This window comes from Aquarana catesbeiana, linkage group LG05, assembly GCF_042186555.1.
Source record: "Aquarana catesbeiana isolate 2022-GZ linkage group LG05, ASM4218655v1, whole genome shotgun sequence".
In the NCBI taxonomy this organism is placed as follows: domain Eukaryota; kingdom Metazoa; phylum Chordata; class Amphibia; order Anura; family Ranidae; genus Aquarana; species Aquarana catesbeiana.
Genome location: NC_133328.1, coordinates 148127672 through 148144625, shown reverse-complemented (window position 1 = coordinate 148144625; position 16954 = coordinate 148127672). Strand labels below are relative to the sequence as shown.

Genomic DNA, 16954 nt, shown 5'->3' with positions numbered 1-16954 from the left:
AATACTTTTACTTTTTAAAGTTAAATGAAGTACTGCATATTGATATTTTGTATACTCATTTTAAACAAGCAGCTGATGATTTAGCCTCGGTTCACACCAGAGGCGGCACGACTTGCAGGTCGCCTCACCGAGGCGACCTGCACACGACTGCCGGGGCGACTTGCAAAACGACTTCTGTATAGAAGTCTATGCAAGTCGCCCCAAGTCGCCCCCAAAGTCGTACAGGAACCTTTTTCTAAGTCGGAGCGACTTGCGTCGCTCCGATTAGAACGGTTCCATTGTACTGAACGGGACGCTACTTGTCAGGCGACCTAGGTCGCCTGACAAGTCGTCCCTGTGTGAACCGAGCCTTAGGATCCTCTTCACATTTTCAGGCTTTTTGTTTCTTTGGCGTAAACCTATTATTTACATGACTCAATAGCTCAAGCTGAAATTTACACACGCAAGTGAATTAATCGATGGGAAAAGACCAGACGCAACAGACCTATGTGCACTGCAAACTTAAATGGTGGTAATGCAGGTCCACATATTTTTGGGAAAAGGTCCGCTGAGTGTCCTAGCCAGAGTGTTATTGCTGCTTCACTGTTCTCCATAGCCAAAGCCCATTTGGGAGAAATGCAGAGATAACTGTGTTACAATGAGTTGATGGAAAAAGTTAAATAATTGTAGTCAGTGGGGTTGATTTACTAAAACTAGAGAGTGCAAAATCTGGTGCAGCTCTGCGTAGAAACCAGCTTCCACGTTTTGTTTGGTTAAAGCTTATTTGAACAAGCTTGTAAGTGAGGTTCAGCAGGATGCGGTGACAATAATTCGCAGTCAGGTACGGTGATAAACTTATATTAAAGAAATGCAGCAACAGTTCACAACAACTCCAGTGGGAAGACTGCCCAGCCAGGTGCACTCACGGTTACAGCAACATGGACAAAGTGGATTCCAGCCAAAATGACAGCATCTGTAGAGAGGGGTAGAATGTGGCCTGACCGTTCGTGCCAAATCGGGAAGATACCCTGAAGGATGCGACCCTACACTTTCCCTCCTCGTCAGGAACCTCTCTTTAGCATTACTACTGTCCCTAACAGATGGTGTACTTTTCCCTGCACTACCTACTCGCATAAAGCATGGCAAACCCGGGGGCCAGGGCCTTAAATAGGCTCTGACTGACTCAAGATGACTCCCAGAGTCACATGGGGTGACAGAGTCTAACGGGATCGCTTCCCCAGTGCCATAGGAAACCATAGAGGAACCGGGTTCCTCCTGACTTTCTTTCCAACTGCAGAGCTGCTGCGGTTGAGGGCCACCTGCATTGGAGAAAATAAACTGCACCTACCTACAAGCTGAAGTTAGAAGGTGATTGGCTACCATGCACAGCTGCACCAGAATTTGCACTTTCCGGTTTTAGTAAATCAAGCCCAGTGTGTAAGGTTAAGCAGATGACAAGCCAATCACATTTTAGGTTCCCTCTGACCATTTACCTGCCTCTGCAATGGCAGTTCTTGTATTTCTATGTGACAGGTTCTTTTTTTTAAATGAAATGAAAGTATTCTATGAAGTTACCATATTTTTAAACCTAAGAATTGTACTTGTTTGTTTTACTTGTTTCCTTTCCCCTAACTACTTATAATTAAGATTATTTATTGTACACTGTAGTATCACTAATAAGTTGTAGTACAAGCTTCCAGATGGCAGAAGATCCCTACTACAAAGATGTACAGCCAGATGGCCCTAGATCATAGACTGAGCAAAATTAATACCATCGTTGGCAGCTACTTATTATTGTGCAAGTCCTGCTGGGTCCTACTGTTGTGGTAGCAGAAATGCTTGACTGTCTTTTGTTTTTATCTTACAGTGTTATGCGTTCCGAGCCTTAAGATTTCTCTTTAGCATGGAAAGAAACCGAGATCTGTTCAAAAGGTAGAATATGGATTCATAAAAAATATCTTTACAAAATAATGAATAAAAATAAAATAATTCTGTAAATAAAATGTTAAATCTAGATGTTTATAAGATCTTTACACAGACAAAGGCAAAATAGCATTTATTACATATTAGAATAAAATAGATACTCCTTACAGATGATATATGTTCCTTGTCAAAAGAAGTTTATTGAGTATACAATGTTATAAAGATACATAAAGTAAGTTTACAAGGATCTATAAAGTAAGCTCATTGTTTTACAGTGGGGTTTATATAGGTAAATATCATGAAATTTCAAATATTAAACATTTGGTTCACGTAAACCTAAATTAAAGATATATATCATTTCCTTAGTTACTTTTGTAGGTATTTAAATGATTTATACCTACTATACATATTGTTTACAAGTAGAGTGTATATAGGTCAAATAAATTCTGATAATGAGCTTTAATCATAAGGTGGAGAAAAGGAAAGAGAAAGAAGAAAAAGGGTTGAAAGGTAGAGGTATGGTCCACAAGGTTGTCCCGCTCGTCAGTTTATTATTCTTTTTAGTTCTCTTTGAAGCCTTAGAATGGGTGTCTCTGTAAGTCATTTAATCTGTTACTATGGCAACAGGACAGAGTCATTGAAGTTTGACAGGAACTGTTGTTTTATCCAAGGATGCCAAAGTTTTTCAAATTTTGGAATTTGATTTTGATCGATGGCTACCATCTTAGCATGGGACATTGTATTATTCATTCTGTGAATTGTTTCTGCTAGTACCAATGTAGGAGATTTCCATGCCTTGGCCACTGTTTGTTTTGCAGCCGTTATTAGTTGGATCATAAGTTTGAATTGAGAGAGTGTTAACCATTCCGGTTTTAGATTAAGTAAAGTTAAATATGGATCTGGTTGTATTATTTTTTTAAATATTTTAGATGCAATCACGAAGACTTCCTTCCAGAAGGTTTGGATTACTGGGCACGTCCACCATATGTGTAAATATGTACCTATTTCTGGGCATCCTCGAAAACAAAGAGCTGAGGTATTAGGTGAATATTTTGCCACTGTAGCGGGTACAAGGTACCAGCGAGTTAGGACTTTATAATTTGTCTCCAGTGCTAAGATGTTGGGTGAAGATGACTTAGATGTGAGCCATATGTTAGACCAGTCCTTGTCTTCTAAAGTTCGTCCCAGGTCCTCCTCCCACCTCTGAACGTAAGAGGGTCTATTAAGATTTGCTACTCCATATAATTGATTATAAAGTGATGAAATTGTACCTTTAGCAAATGGATCTTTTGTACAGATTGATTCAAAAATGTATAATTGGGATAATGGTGTATCCCCCTTTAGGAATGGTGTATAGAAATTTTTGATTTGGAGATATCTAAATATCTCAGAGTTTGGTAGATCATATTTTTCTCTAAGCGATGGGAATGAAAGGAATGATTTAGATGCTATGAAGTCATTTAGTGTCTGAATGCCTGATGTTGTCCAAGCTTTAAAAGAATTTGGGTAGATCCATGCCGGATAAAAGGCCGGATTTCTGATAAAAGAAAGGAGAGGATTGTGTGGAAATTGTAACTGATATTTGGTTTTTAGTTTATCCCAGAGAGATAAGAAGTGTTTAGTTATGGGATTATGAATTTTAAAGCGGTCTTTAGGATCAAGCCATAATAAATTTGATATTAATAGAGGGTCATTTTCTGAAGCCTCTATAAATACCCATAATGGGATTTCCTGTTTTGCATGGTATTTGGACAGACTGGCCATATGTGCTGCTCTGTAGTAAAATTAGGGTATCCCAGGCCTCCTTTATTTTTGGGAAGATGTAGTGTGTGTATAGGTATACGTGGTTTAGAAGAGCCCCATATAAACGAAGTTGCTCTTTTTTGTACTATTATCAAAAAATAGGAAGGAATTGGAATAGGGAGGACTCTGAATAGATAAAGCAATTTGGGTAGAATAGTCATTTTGATTTCATTAATCTTCCCTATCCAGGATAAAGGAAGTTGCGACCATTGTTTTATTAGATTTGTGATCTGTCTTAATACAGGAGGATAATTGGTTGAGAATAAGTCAGAATGAGATGCTGTTAAATGAATTCCAAGATATGGGATTGATTTTTCTGCCCATGTGAATGGGAGTGCAGCCCTAGCCGGGATCAATTCCATGTTTGTGAGTGAAATATTAAGCACTAGGCATTTCTTAGGATTAATAGATAAAATAGTGTAGCGCTGGACTAAAAATACGCATATAATGATATATGCGAGTGAACGGGGCCCATAAATGTGTAAATAAAGTGACTAGTAGATAAAGACCATATAACATTTAGTCTAAAATAATCAAGTGTCCATGTGCATGTATAGTGACACTAGAAATTAATCAAGTGCACCTGCATATATTTAAAAAACAAAAAGTGATATGAGAATGAGTGTAAAAATGGCAAACTTCAGGTGAATGAAAATGAACCAATGTGACAGCAAAATGAATAAAAATATATTATATCAACACAAAACATCTAATCACTAATAGTGCTAATTAATCCTAATGCTTAGTGATCGCAAATGAAAAGGAAATTAAAATAAATAAATAAACAGTCCCAAAAAAATATAAAGAACAGGTCCCAAAGCGTAGTGACACTCCAACACAGAATCTGGTTCAGTGTTCCACCGCAGCTGTTGCCCACCACCAAGGGATAAAAGTTGGAGGCTTACCGGACAGCCTGCGACCACCCTTATTCAGGGGGGTCAAACAGGCTCAGTAGAAATATGTGAGCCCAGATGATATCCTCACCAATAATCTCCAGGTGTTCTCCAGGTATCTTTTATGGCAAGCCAAGAGGGGCTTCCAAACGGGGTGCAGCTAGGACTTGACCACAGAATGCAGCAAAGAATTGGCCACAAATTCCCCCAGAAAAAGAAAAAGATACTCCAATAGTGCAGAACGACCTGGCCAGTTTATTAAAAGTTTATACAAACAACTAGATTTAAGAGGCAAAGTTCTGACGGGGAGAAATAAAAGACAAGCTCCACCGCCGTTTAAAATCCAATCGCGCATGCGCGATCCGTGCTCACGTTGTGACCCTACGGCCGTTTCGTCACAACTGACGTCATCAGGGGTACGTGGCCACGGTCGCGCATGCGCTTTAAATACAAAAGCGGCAAAGCGCCCTAGCTCATTCATTGGCTGAGGGGGAACGGGGGCGGGTAGTGATGCTGTATTACTCATCAACCCAATGAAAGCCACCCATGCATAAATCCTTCCTTATTGTGAACCTGGGGATAAATAAAAAGCAGAGCTATATGCCGTGCAACGCCATCTAATGGCTACAGAAAAGAAGTGCAGGACACACTCCAAAATTTTTTTGAACGTGTAGAAACATGAAACAGCTTCTACAACTCAGAAGTGTAAATTCCACACTGCCATCTAGTAGCGGAAATAAAATAATTCACCAGTATAAAAAATATGATAAAGTGCATGGGATTGAAGTGCATAAAGACCAGAATAAATATGGGTGGGTTTAAGTTCCCCATCAGCCATATCTCCAATAAAAAATATATACATAAACATGATTACATTATACTAAAAACATCATCATGTGTATATCGAAAAAAAAGGGACACTTAATTGTCCAAAAATATCTAGGAGCGCATGATAGGTATATCAATGTTAATAAATTGTCAATAAAAATACATATCAATAAAAGAAAGAAAACGGGAGGGGGAATCATCTGTAGAAACTTAATTTCAACTATTATTAATAAAAAGAGGGGAGGATCAACCATAGAAAGATTCCTTTCAACTATTGTTAATAAAGCAATTAATATCCCACTCTATGTTCAACCCATTCGGGGCATGGGAACCCAATCTGTAGATCCAACTGGTTTCGGATCTAGAGATGGTTCTTTTTCCATTACTACCCCGCCAATGGGGAACGTACTTCTCAATACCGATAAACACAGTTCCCTTAGGGTTCCTATCGTGTACTGCATCGTAGTGCCTAGAGACACTGTGTTTATCGAAGCCCTGCTTAATATTGGTAATATGTTCCGCCAACCTCACATTCAGTTTCCTAACAGTGCGGGAGGGGGAATCATCTGTAGAAACTTAATTTCAACTATTATTAATAAAAAGAGGGGAGGATCAACCATAGAAAGATTCCTTTCAACTATTGTTAATAAAGCAATTAATATCCCACTCTATGTTCAACCCATTCGGGGCATGGGAACCCAATCTGTAGATCCAACTGGTTTCGGATCTAGAGATGGTTCTTTTTCCATTACTACCCCGCCAATGGGGAACGTACTTCTCAATACCGATAAACACAGTTCCCTTAGGGTTCCTATCGTGTACTGCATCGTAGTGCCTAGAGACACTGTGTTTATCGAAGCCCTGCTTAATATTGGTAATATGTTCCGCCAACCTCACATTCAGTTTCCTAACAGTGCGGCCAACATACTCCAACCCACATGGACACCTCAGTAAATATACTACGCATTTGGTTGTGCATGTGATAAGTGATTTGATGGAGTATGTGGCACCTGTACCACTAGAGGTGAATTCCGTTATTCTTCTGTCTCGTAATGAGTTGATACTGCAAACATTACATCTCCTACAAGGGGAGAATCCTTTTAAGTCCCCAAAAAAAGTAGGGCGTTTAGGTGGGACAGGGATATTTGGTGCCAACAAATGTCTAAAACTGGTAGCCCCCCTGAATAAAACTCTCGGTTTATCAGACAAAAGGGGTCCCAAGACTCGATCATTTTTAATAACGGACCAGTGTTTTCTTATGATTCTTTTAATGGCCCAGTGTTGGCTTGAATAGGTTGTGATGAAGGCTAACCCAAAATCCTCCCTGTCTTCTACCTGGGGGGGTTTGTCACGCAGTAATTCCTCACGCTCCCTGTTCCCTATATCCACAATTAGGGAGTCCAGCGCAGCAGCATCATAACCTTTGGTCAGAAACCTCGATTTCAAATTCAAGGCCTCCCTATGGAACTCATTAACATCAGAGCAATTTCGTCCCAAACGCAGGAACTGGCCCTTAGGCACGGCAGATAGCCAGGACTGATGATGACAGGAATCAAGTGGTATAAAGCTATTCCTGTCCGTTGTTTTGAAATAAGTCGAAGTGGTAATGGCATCATTAACAATAGTGATAGCTAAGTCCAAAAAATGTATTTGGGTGGAGCTAGCCTCATGGGTAAGTGATATACCTCTATCGTTATTGTTAAGTGCAGATAGAAAGGTGGTCACAGAATTGATGTCGCCGTCCCAAATGAATAGGACATCATCAATAAATCTCCTCCACATGACCAACTGGGGAGGACTGTCCTTTAATACCACATCCTCCTCCCACTTGGCCATGAAGAGGTTGGCCATACTGGGAGCAAATTTAGCTCCCATGGCCACTCCCTTCGTTTGTAGATAATGTGTGCCACCATACCAGAAATGGTTGTGCTCCATCGAGAAGTCCAGTAGCTCCATCACGAAATTACATTGCGTGATGGAGATACTGGAGTCTCGATAGAGGAAATGACGCACAGCCTCGTGTCCTAGACTATGGGATATAGAGGTGTACAGTGATGCGACATCAGCTGTCACCAGCATATATGTAGCTTTCCACTCCACTTGTCTTAGTATATTAAGGACATGTTTAGTGTCCCTAAGATAGGAGGGAGTGCCCACCACCAGTGGTTGTAGGAAGAAATCGATATACTTCCCAACACGCGAGGTTACCGAATCAATGCCACTGATGATGGGCCTCCCTGGTGGATTGGTCAAGGTCTTATGAATTTTCGGTAATATATATATTACCGGTAGCTGGGGGGCTAAAGGGACCAAATACTCCCTCTCTTTTTTATCAAGGATCCCTAAGTCATAGCCTTTCTCAATCAGAACCCTGAGTTCCCGCTTGAAACCAGAGGTTGGATCGGCAGGTAAAGAAGAATATGTATTCGTATCCGAAAGGATTCTCAGAATTTCGTTGTTATAGGAATCATGATCCATGATCACTATCGCTCCGCCTTTGTCGGCGGGGCGTATTACAATATCCTTTCTATTCATCAAGGCCTCCAAACCAACTTTAATATTATGTTGCGTCTGCACTGGCCTAATATTTAAACTGGCCAGATCATTTAGCACCAAATCCCGAAAAACGGTCACCTTCGGTGCCCCAGTACTAGGAGGGTTGAAAAGTGATGCATTTTTTAATCCTGAGTGTGTAACCACAGAAGCTTCCCTACTTAGCTGCCTAGCAGGGTTACTTAGAACGTATCTTTTTATATTTAATTTCCGTGTGTATTTTTGCACATCTATGAACGTTTGGAATTTGTTGAGATTCCGTGGTGGTACGAACTTTAAACCCTTACTAAGGGTAGAGAGTTCTTCCTTAGAGATTTCCTTGGTACTTAAATTTATAATGCCACTTATATCCTCCTCCTTTTTGGGGTGAAGCTTCCTCCCCCCTCTGCACCCTCTCTTGCATCTCCGTTTCTTTTGTTCCTTCCCCTCCCGGCCGACTGAAAATCCCGATAAAGACGGTTGTCTCCAGTGTGCCGGTTATGGGAGGAGTCTAAGGGATTATGATCCCTATTAAGATTTGATGCGTTATCGTTCATACCATCATATAAAGGAGAAAATCTGTTCGCAACATTGACCCCATATTGATCACATACCTCATCATTATTACGTTGGTTTCCCCGGGGTCTTTGGCCCTGAAAGTCGGGACGTCGTTGGTTACTACCAAAGTCGTGATGTACTTCCCGTTCATTCAGTCGTCTCCAAGGTAAGGGGGATCGACGACGTGATTGAGAGGAGGAATTCCTCCTGCCCCCCCTACCCCTCATGTGGTGAGGGTGTCCCCGGGGTCTAGCACCTCCCCATGAGTGGGGGGAGGGAGGGTAACCCCGAGGTGTCTCCAACCCAGTGTTCCTATGAATGCCTTGGGACCCGGGCTCAACTTGGGCCCTTGGGATGTTGCTAGAAGTAATAGTGGTGGGGGGGCGGGGACTTGCCACTTGAACACCAGGTTATCCCTGTAGTCCTTGGCATCCCTGTTGTACTTCTTCCTTTTCTTCAATTTTTGTTCTGACTCCTCCTTGATCAAGAGAGTCTTCAAGGATTCTGATTTGCGGGTGTATTCCTGGTTCTCTTTAAATGGTGTAAGTTTAGCCTTAATGATGTTGATCTCTATGTCTAGCATGGTAAGCCTACGCTTCTTTTTAGCTATTAAAAACTGCAGAAACCCCACACCTGCTTCATTGAAATATTTGAACCATTCCGCAAGTTCATTATCCTCCTTTTGGGGGTTCACTTCCCACCTTAGACTTCTCGGGACCATATTGACTTTTACATACTCCTCCAAATATGCAATATCCCATCTTAGGTGTACCTCAGAAACGGTGGTTACACACCACCGTGTGGTTACACACTCAGGATTAAAAAATGCATCACTTTTCAACCCTCCTAGTACTGGGGCACCGAATGTGACCGTTTTTCGGGATTTGGTGCTAAATGATCTGGCCAGTTTAAATATTAGGCCAGTGCAGACGCAACATAATATTAAAGTTGGTTTGGAGGCCTTGATGAATAGAAAGGATATTGTAATACGCCCCGCCGACAAAGGCGGAGCGATAGTGATCATGGATCATGATTCCTATAACAACGAAATTCTGAGAATCCTTTCGGATACGAATACATATTCTTCTTTACCTGCCGATCCAACCTCTGGTTTCAAGCGGGAACTCAGGGTTCTGATTGAGAAAGGCTATGACTTAGGGATCCTTGATAAAAAAGAGAGGGAGTATTTGGTCCCTTTAGCCCCCCGGCTACCGGTAATATATATATTACCGAAAATTCATAAGACCTTGACCAATCCACCAGGGAGGCCCATCATCAGTGGCATTGATTCGGTAACCTCGCGTGTTGGGAAGTATATCGATTTCTTCCTATAACCACTGGTGGTGGGCACTCCCTCCTATCTTAGGGACACTAAACATGTCCTTAATATACTAAGACAAGTGGAGTGGAAAGCTACATATATGCTGGTGACAGCTGATGTCGCATCACTGTACACCTCTATATCCCATAGTCTAGGACACGAGGCTGTGCGTCATTTCCTCTATCGAGACTCCAGTATCTCCATCACGCAATGTAATTTCGTGATGGAGCTACTGGACTTCTCGATGGAGCACAACCATTTCTGGTATGGTGGCACACATTATCTACAAACGAAGGGAGTGGCCATGGGAGCTAAATTTGCTCCCAGTATGGCCAACCTCTTCATGGCCAAGTGGGAGGAGGATGTGGTATTAAAGGACAGTCCTCCCCAGTTGGTCATGTGGAGGAGATTTATTGATGATGTCCTATTCATTTGGGACGGCGACATCAATTCTGTGACCACCTTTCTATCTGCACTTAACAATAACGATAGAGGTATATCACTTACCCATGAGGCTAGCTCCACCCAAATACATTTTTTGGACTTAGCTATCACTATTGTTAATGATGCCATTACCACTTCGACTTATTTCAAAACAACGGACAGGAATAGCTTTATACCACTTGATTCCTGTCATCATCAGTCCTGGCTATCTGCTGTGCCTAAGGGCCAGTTCCTGCGTTTGAGACTAAATTGCTTTGATGTTAATGAGTTCCATAGGGAGGCCTTGAATTTGAAATCGAGGTTTCTGACCAAAGGTTATGATGCTGCTGCGCTGGACTCCCTAATTGTGGATATAGGGAACAGGGAGCGTGAGGAATTACTGCGTGACAAACCCCCCCAGGTAGAAGACAGGGAGGATTTTGGGTTAGCCTTCATCACAACCTATTCAAGCCAACACTAGGCCATTAAAAGAATCATAAGAAAACACTGGTCCGTTATTAAAAATGATCGAGTCTTGGGACCCCTTTTGTCTGATAAACCGAGAGTTTTATTCAGGGGGGCTACCAGTTTTAGACATTTGTTGGCACCAAATATCCCTGTCCCACCTAAACGCCCTACTTTTTTTGGGGACTTAAAAGGATTCTCCCCTTGTAGGAGATGTAATGTTTGCAGTATCAACTCATTACGAGACAGAAGAATAACGGAATTCACCTCTAGTGGTACAGGTGCCACATACTCCATCAAATCACTTATCACATGCACAACCAAATGCGTAGTATATTTACTGAGGTGTCCATGTGGGTTGGAGTATGTTGGCCGCACTGTTAGGAAACTGAATGTGAGGTTGGCGGAACATATTACCAATATTAAGCAGGGCTTCGATAAACACAGTGTCTCTAGGCACTACGATGCAGTACACGATAGGAACCCTAAGGGAACTGTGTTTATCGGTATTGAGAAGTACGTTCCCCATTGGCGGGGTAGTAATGGAAAAAGAACCATCTCTAGATCCGAAACCAGTTGGATCTACAGATTGGGTTCCCATGCCCCGAATGGGTTGAACATAGAGTGGGATATTAATTGCTTTATTAAAAAAATTAAAATTGCTTTATTTATTAATTTATTATTAATTATAGTTGAAAGGAATCTTTCTATGGTTGATCCTCCCCTCTTTTTATTAATAATAGTTGAAATTAAGTTTCTACAGATGATTCCCCCTCCCGTTTTCTTTCTTTTATTGATATGTATTTTTATTGACAATTTATTAACATTGATATACCTATCATGTGCTCCTAGATATTTTTGGACAATTAAGTGTCCCTTTTTTTTCGATATACACATGATGATGTTTTTAGTATAATGTAATCATGTTTATGTATATATTTTTTATTGGAGATATGGCTGATGGGGAACTTAAACCCACCCATATTTATTCTGGTCTTTATGCACTTCAATCCCATGCACTTTATCATATTTTTTATACTGGTGAATTATTTTTTTTCCGCTACTAGATGGCAGTGTGGAATTTACACTTCTAAGTTGTAGAAGCTGTTTCATGTTTCTACACGTTCAAAGAAATTTTGGAGTGTGTCCTGCACTCCTTTTCTGTAGCCACTAGATGGCGCTGCACGGCATATAGCTCTGCTTTTTATTTATCCCCAGGTTCACAATAAGGAAGGATTTATGCATGGGTGGCTTTCATTGGGTTGATGAGTAATACAGCATCACTACCCGCCCCCGTTCCCCCTCAGCCAATGAATGAGCTAGGGCGCTTTGCCGCTTTTGTATTTAAAGCGCATGCGCGAGCGTGGCCACGTACCCCTGATGACGTCAGTTGTGACGAAACGGCCGTAGGGTCACAATGTGAGCACGGATCGCGCATGCGCGATTGGATTTTAAACGGCGGTGGAGCTTGTCTTTTATTTCTCCCCGTCAGAACTTTGCCTCTTAAATCTAGTTGTTTGTATAAACTTTTAAAAAACTGGCCAGATCGTTCTGCACTATTGGAGTATCTTTTTCTTTTTCTGGGGGTATTTGTGGCCAATTCTTTGCTGCATTCTGTGGTCAAGTCCTAGCTGCACCCCGTTTGGAAGCCCCTCTTGGCTTGCCATAAAAGATACCTGGAGAACACCTGGAGATTATTGGTGAGGATATCATCTGGACTCACATATTTCTACTGAGCCTGTTTGACCCCCCTGAATAAGGGTGGTCGCAGGCTGTCTGGTAAGCCTCCAACTTTTATCCCTTGGTGGTGGGCAACAGCTGCGGTGGAACACTGAACCAGATTCTGTGTTGGAGTGTCACTACGCTTTGGGACCTGTTCTTTATATTTTTTTGGGACTGTTTATTTATTTATTTTAATTTCCTTTGCATTTGCGATCACTAAGCATTAGGATTAATTAGCACTATTAGTGATTAGATGTTTTGTGTTGATATAATATATTTTTATTCATTTTGCTGTCACATTGGTTCATTTTCATTCACCTGAAGTTTGCCATTTTTACACTCATTCTCATATCACTTTTTGTTTTTTAAATATATGCAGGTGCACTTGATTAATTTCTAGTGTCACTATACATGCACATGGACACTTGATTATTTTAGACTAAATGTTATATGGTCTTTATCTACTAGTCACTTTATTTACACATTTATGGGCCCCGTTCACTCGCATATATCATTATATGCGTATTTTTAGTCCAGCGCTACACTATTTTATCTATTGTTCATTTTGTGTGCCCTTGTATTGGGGTTATTGTGTTTTAGCTGCAGGACTCACTTCACGTTTTTTCAGTTTTTAAATTGAACACCGAGCGCAATTTCTCCCCCTTCCCTATTTCTTAGGATTAATCATAAGGCCGGATAGGGCTGCAAATCCATCAAGAGCTGGTATTAAGTTAGGACCAGAGACCTGTGGTGATGATAGAAAAAGTAATATATCGTCTGCAAATATACATAATTTGTGTGTAATACCTCCTACTTCAATGCCAGTTATAGTTTGGTTTGTTCTGATGTATTGGGCCATGGGTTCGAGTATAAGGGCAAATAATAAGGGAGATAATGGGCAACCCTGTCGGGTACCTCTTTCGATATTAACCTCTTGACATCCGGAGGCCGTCATATGACGGCCTCGACTTTCGGAGGTTATATCTGAATGATGCCTGAGGCTACAGACATCATTCAGATACCGGCATTTTCAGCCGGCGATTCCGTACACCATAAGAACGATCATAGCGGCTGTTCCACCGCTTGATCGTTCTTACGGGCGGCGAGAGGGGACGTCCCCCCCCTCCCGCCGCCCTCCAGTGCTTCTACCGACTCACCTCAGCGATCGGTGAGTCGGATAGCGGATCCGCCGGCACTGGATGTGCATCATAGAGATTTCCGGCCGACCAGATGGTCGCCGGAGTCTCTATGATCGTTCAGAGGCCGGGCGCGATGTTATGACGTCACGCCCGGCCTCTGCATTAAAAAAAACGGCGCCGCTTCGGCTATGAAGCGGTGATCGTTTTTTTTTTTTTTTTTTTTTTTTATTTTAGGCTTCTCAGCCTAGAGGTGAGATGTGGGGTCTTATTGACCCCATATCTCACTGTAAAGAGGACCTGTCATGTCATATTCCTATTACAAGGGATGTTTACATTCCTTGTAATAGGAATAAAAGTGATCAAAAAAAAAATTTTTTTTTTAAAGTGTCAAAATAAAAAATCTTAAGTAAAATTAACAATAAAAAAAAAAAAATTTTAAAGCGCCCCTGTCCCCGTGAGCTCGCACGCAGAAGCGAACGCATACGTAAGTCCCGCCCACATATGAAAACGGTGTTCAAACCATACATGTGAGGTATCACCGCGAACGTTAGAGCGAGAGCAATAATTTTGGCCCTAGACCTCCTCTGTAACTCAAAACATGTAACCAGTAAAAAATTTTAAAGTGTCGCCTATGGGGATTTTTAAGTACCAAAGTTTGGCGCCATTCCACGAGTGTGTGCAATTTTGAAGCGTGACATGTTAGGTAACTATTTACTCAGCATAACTTCATCTTTCACACAATGCAAAAAAATTTGGCTAACTTTGCTGTTTTGTTTTTTTTTAAAGCATGAAACTGTTTTTTTTTTAAAAAAAAACGTGTTTGAAAAATTGCTGCGCAAATACCGTGCAAGATAAAAAGTTGCAATGACCGCCGTTGTATTCTCTAGGGTCTCTGCTAAAAAAACATTTATAATGTTTGGGGGTTCTATGTAATTTTATAGCAAAGAAATGATGATTTTTGACATGTAGGAGCGAAGTGTCAGAAATGGCCTGGATGCGAAGTGGTTAAAGGCTTCAGATTTGTATCCAGCATATTTTATGTAGGCTTTGGGTTTATTATATAATGCTTTGATCCATGTTAAAAAGTGGGGTCCAAAACCCCATTTTTGTAATGAATATTGCATATATTGCCAGAATACTGTGTCAAATGCCCTCTTAATATCGAGAGATAGAAAACATAAAGGGATTTTCCGTTTTTTAGCAATATATGCCAATAACACTGCCTTGCGTATATTATCGCCTGCCTGTCTATTTGGCATGAAGCCTACTTGATCTCTATGTATTAATTTTCCTATAATGCTATTGAGGCGTTTTGCTATTATTTTTGCTAATAATTTAATATCGAGGTTTAACAGAGAGATAGGCCGATAATTCACACAGGAAGTATCATCAGAAAGGGGTTTTGGGATCATACAAACAATTGCCATTAGTGTTTCTTGCCGAAAAGAATGTCCATCTAGAAGTTTGTTAAAAGTTTCAGTGAGAATGGGAGAGAGTATTTCTGAGAATGTTTTATAGTATAAAGCCGAGTAGCCGTCTGGGCCTGGTCTTTTGTTAAGTTTTAGGTCTTTTATGGCGTTAGCAACTTCATCTATAGTTATAGGCTCATCCAAACTGCTTTTTTCATTCTGAGATAACTCAGGTAAGGTTATTTTTGAGAAGAAGGATTCAGCCTCTGTAGGATTAAATTCATTGTTTGTCTTGTATAAGGTTGCGAGATGTGAGTGAAATTTATGGACTATTTTAACTGGATTACAAGTGTAAACATTTTTTGATAATTTCAAACGTATTGGTTTGAAAGATTTGTTAGTTGAATTTAATGCCCGAGCCAAATATGTACCTGGTTTGTTTGTATTCATGTAGAAATTGTGTTTGGAGCGTTTGAGGGATTTATCAACTGACTCAGTGAGAAATAGATCGTATTCCAATCTAGATTTTTCCAGATGAGATTTTGTACTCTGGGATGGATTATCTTGAAATGATATGTAGGCTGCATTAAAATTGAGTTCTAGTTTTTTTGCTAGATTTTTGCGTTCCCGTTTAAATAGTGCCATTTGTCTTTGTATTATACCACGCAAGACAGGCTTATGAGCTTCCCACAGTGTTATTGGGGAGATGTCTGTTGTATTATTAATTGATATGTATTCCTTTAAAGCTTGTTCAATGGCCATCTGATGTAGTGGGTGTTTGAGCATTATGTCCGGTAAGTACCACGTTGGGTCATGCGCTTTTGGTATGGCTGAGGCTATAGTAGTGTATACTGCATTATGGTCAGACCACGGAATCGGAATTATATCTGATGCAATAATTTCTGGTATCATTCCTATTGTTAGAAAAATATGATCTATTCTGGTGAAGGTTTGATGAGGGTGCGAGAAATAAGTGAATTTCTTTTTCATTGGGTTACTTTCTCTCCATGAATCTACCAGATTGTATTTGGAAAGAAGTTGAGAAAAAGGTAATCTAGAGGTTATTTTGGATGGTGTAAAAGGTGATTTATCTAGAAATGGGAGGAGGACCTGGTTCGAATCCCTGCACATTATCACTGTTCCTATTTTGTGTGTATTAATCACTTGTAATATATGTGAGAGGAATGGTGTAGGTTGTTTGTTAGGAGCGTAGTAGGAAATCACCGTGATTGCTGTATCCATTATATAACCCATGAGTATCAGGTATCTACCTTCTGGGTCTTTAATTTCTGATGATAAGGTGAATGGTGTGGATCGTGAAATGCAATTAGAGTTCCCCTTTGCTTGGTACAGGCAGAAGCCGTGTAAATTTGTTGATAAAAAGGAGAAATATATTTTGGAGTAGAATCTTTGGTGAAGTGTGTTTCTTGGAGGCATACTATGTGAGCCTTCTTGTTATGGAAAGTACGGAAGGCTTTGGTCCTTTTTTGAGGGACATTTATTCCCTGAACATTCAGGGAAAGTATATTCAGTGGTGCCATGGCAATAGATCAAATAGTTTTGACTTACTTTTTGTTATGCAGAGCTGAATGCGCAGATCAACCTGTGTGGACTGAAGAGATGAATAGATAGAAAAGAAACCAGTGAATTCTGGAGTAAAGAGTAAACAAAAAACATATGAGATTAGATGATACATTGTATAAATTATTTTTTGGAAGTAATCACAATTTACCCGTGAAAGAGAATAAATATCTCTCTCAGGGGAATAAGTGCCTTCGTCACACTCCCACATAATATGGTTGGGAGAATGAGGAGGGCTAATGGGGGTACACGGATCTTCCGCTTACAGGAGAGAAGTGCTATGTCAAAAGACATCAAAATGATGTTTCATTAATTGGAGTGCAGAATATAGTTTTTGTTGAAATTATTTATTCCAGGGTGGTTGTATATGGTTAGTCT

At 40.6% G+C, this 16954-nt stretch overlaps 1 protein-coding gene across 3 annotated transcripts in view; it reads left to right on the top strand.

Annotated features, from left to right (window-relative positions):
• NEK10 (NIMA related kinase 10) overlaps positions 1–16954 on the top strand; it is a 515946-nt gene that overhangs the window by 145872 nt on the left and 353120 nt on the right. For all 3 annotated transcript variants that reach the window (XR_012244412.1, XR_012244413.1, XM_073630267.1), the window contains exon 16: positions 1847–1911. Coding sequence is in view for 1 of the 3 variants with exons in the window: in XM_073630267.1 (XP_073486368.1) it covers positions 1847–1911 (65 nt within the window). In the remaining 2 variants the exon portion in view is untranslated. The remainder of the gene's footprint in view (positions 1–1846; positions 1912–16954) is intronic.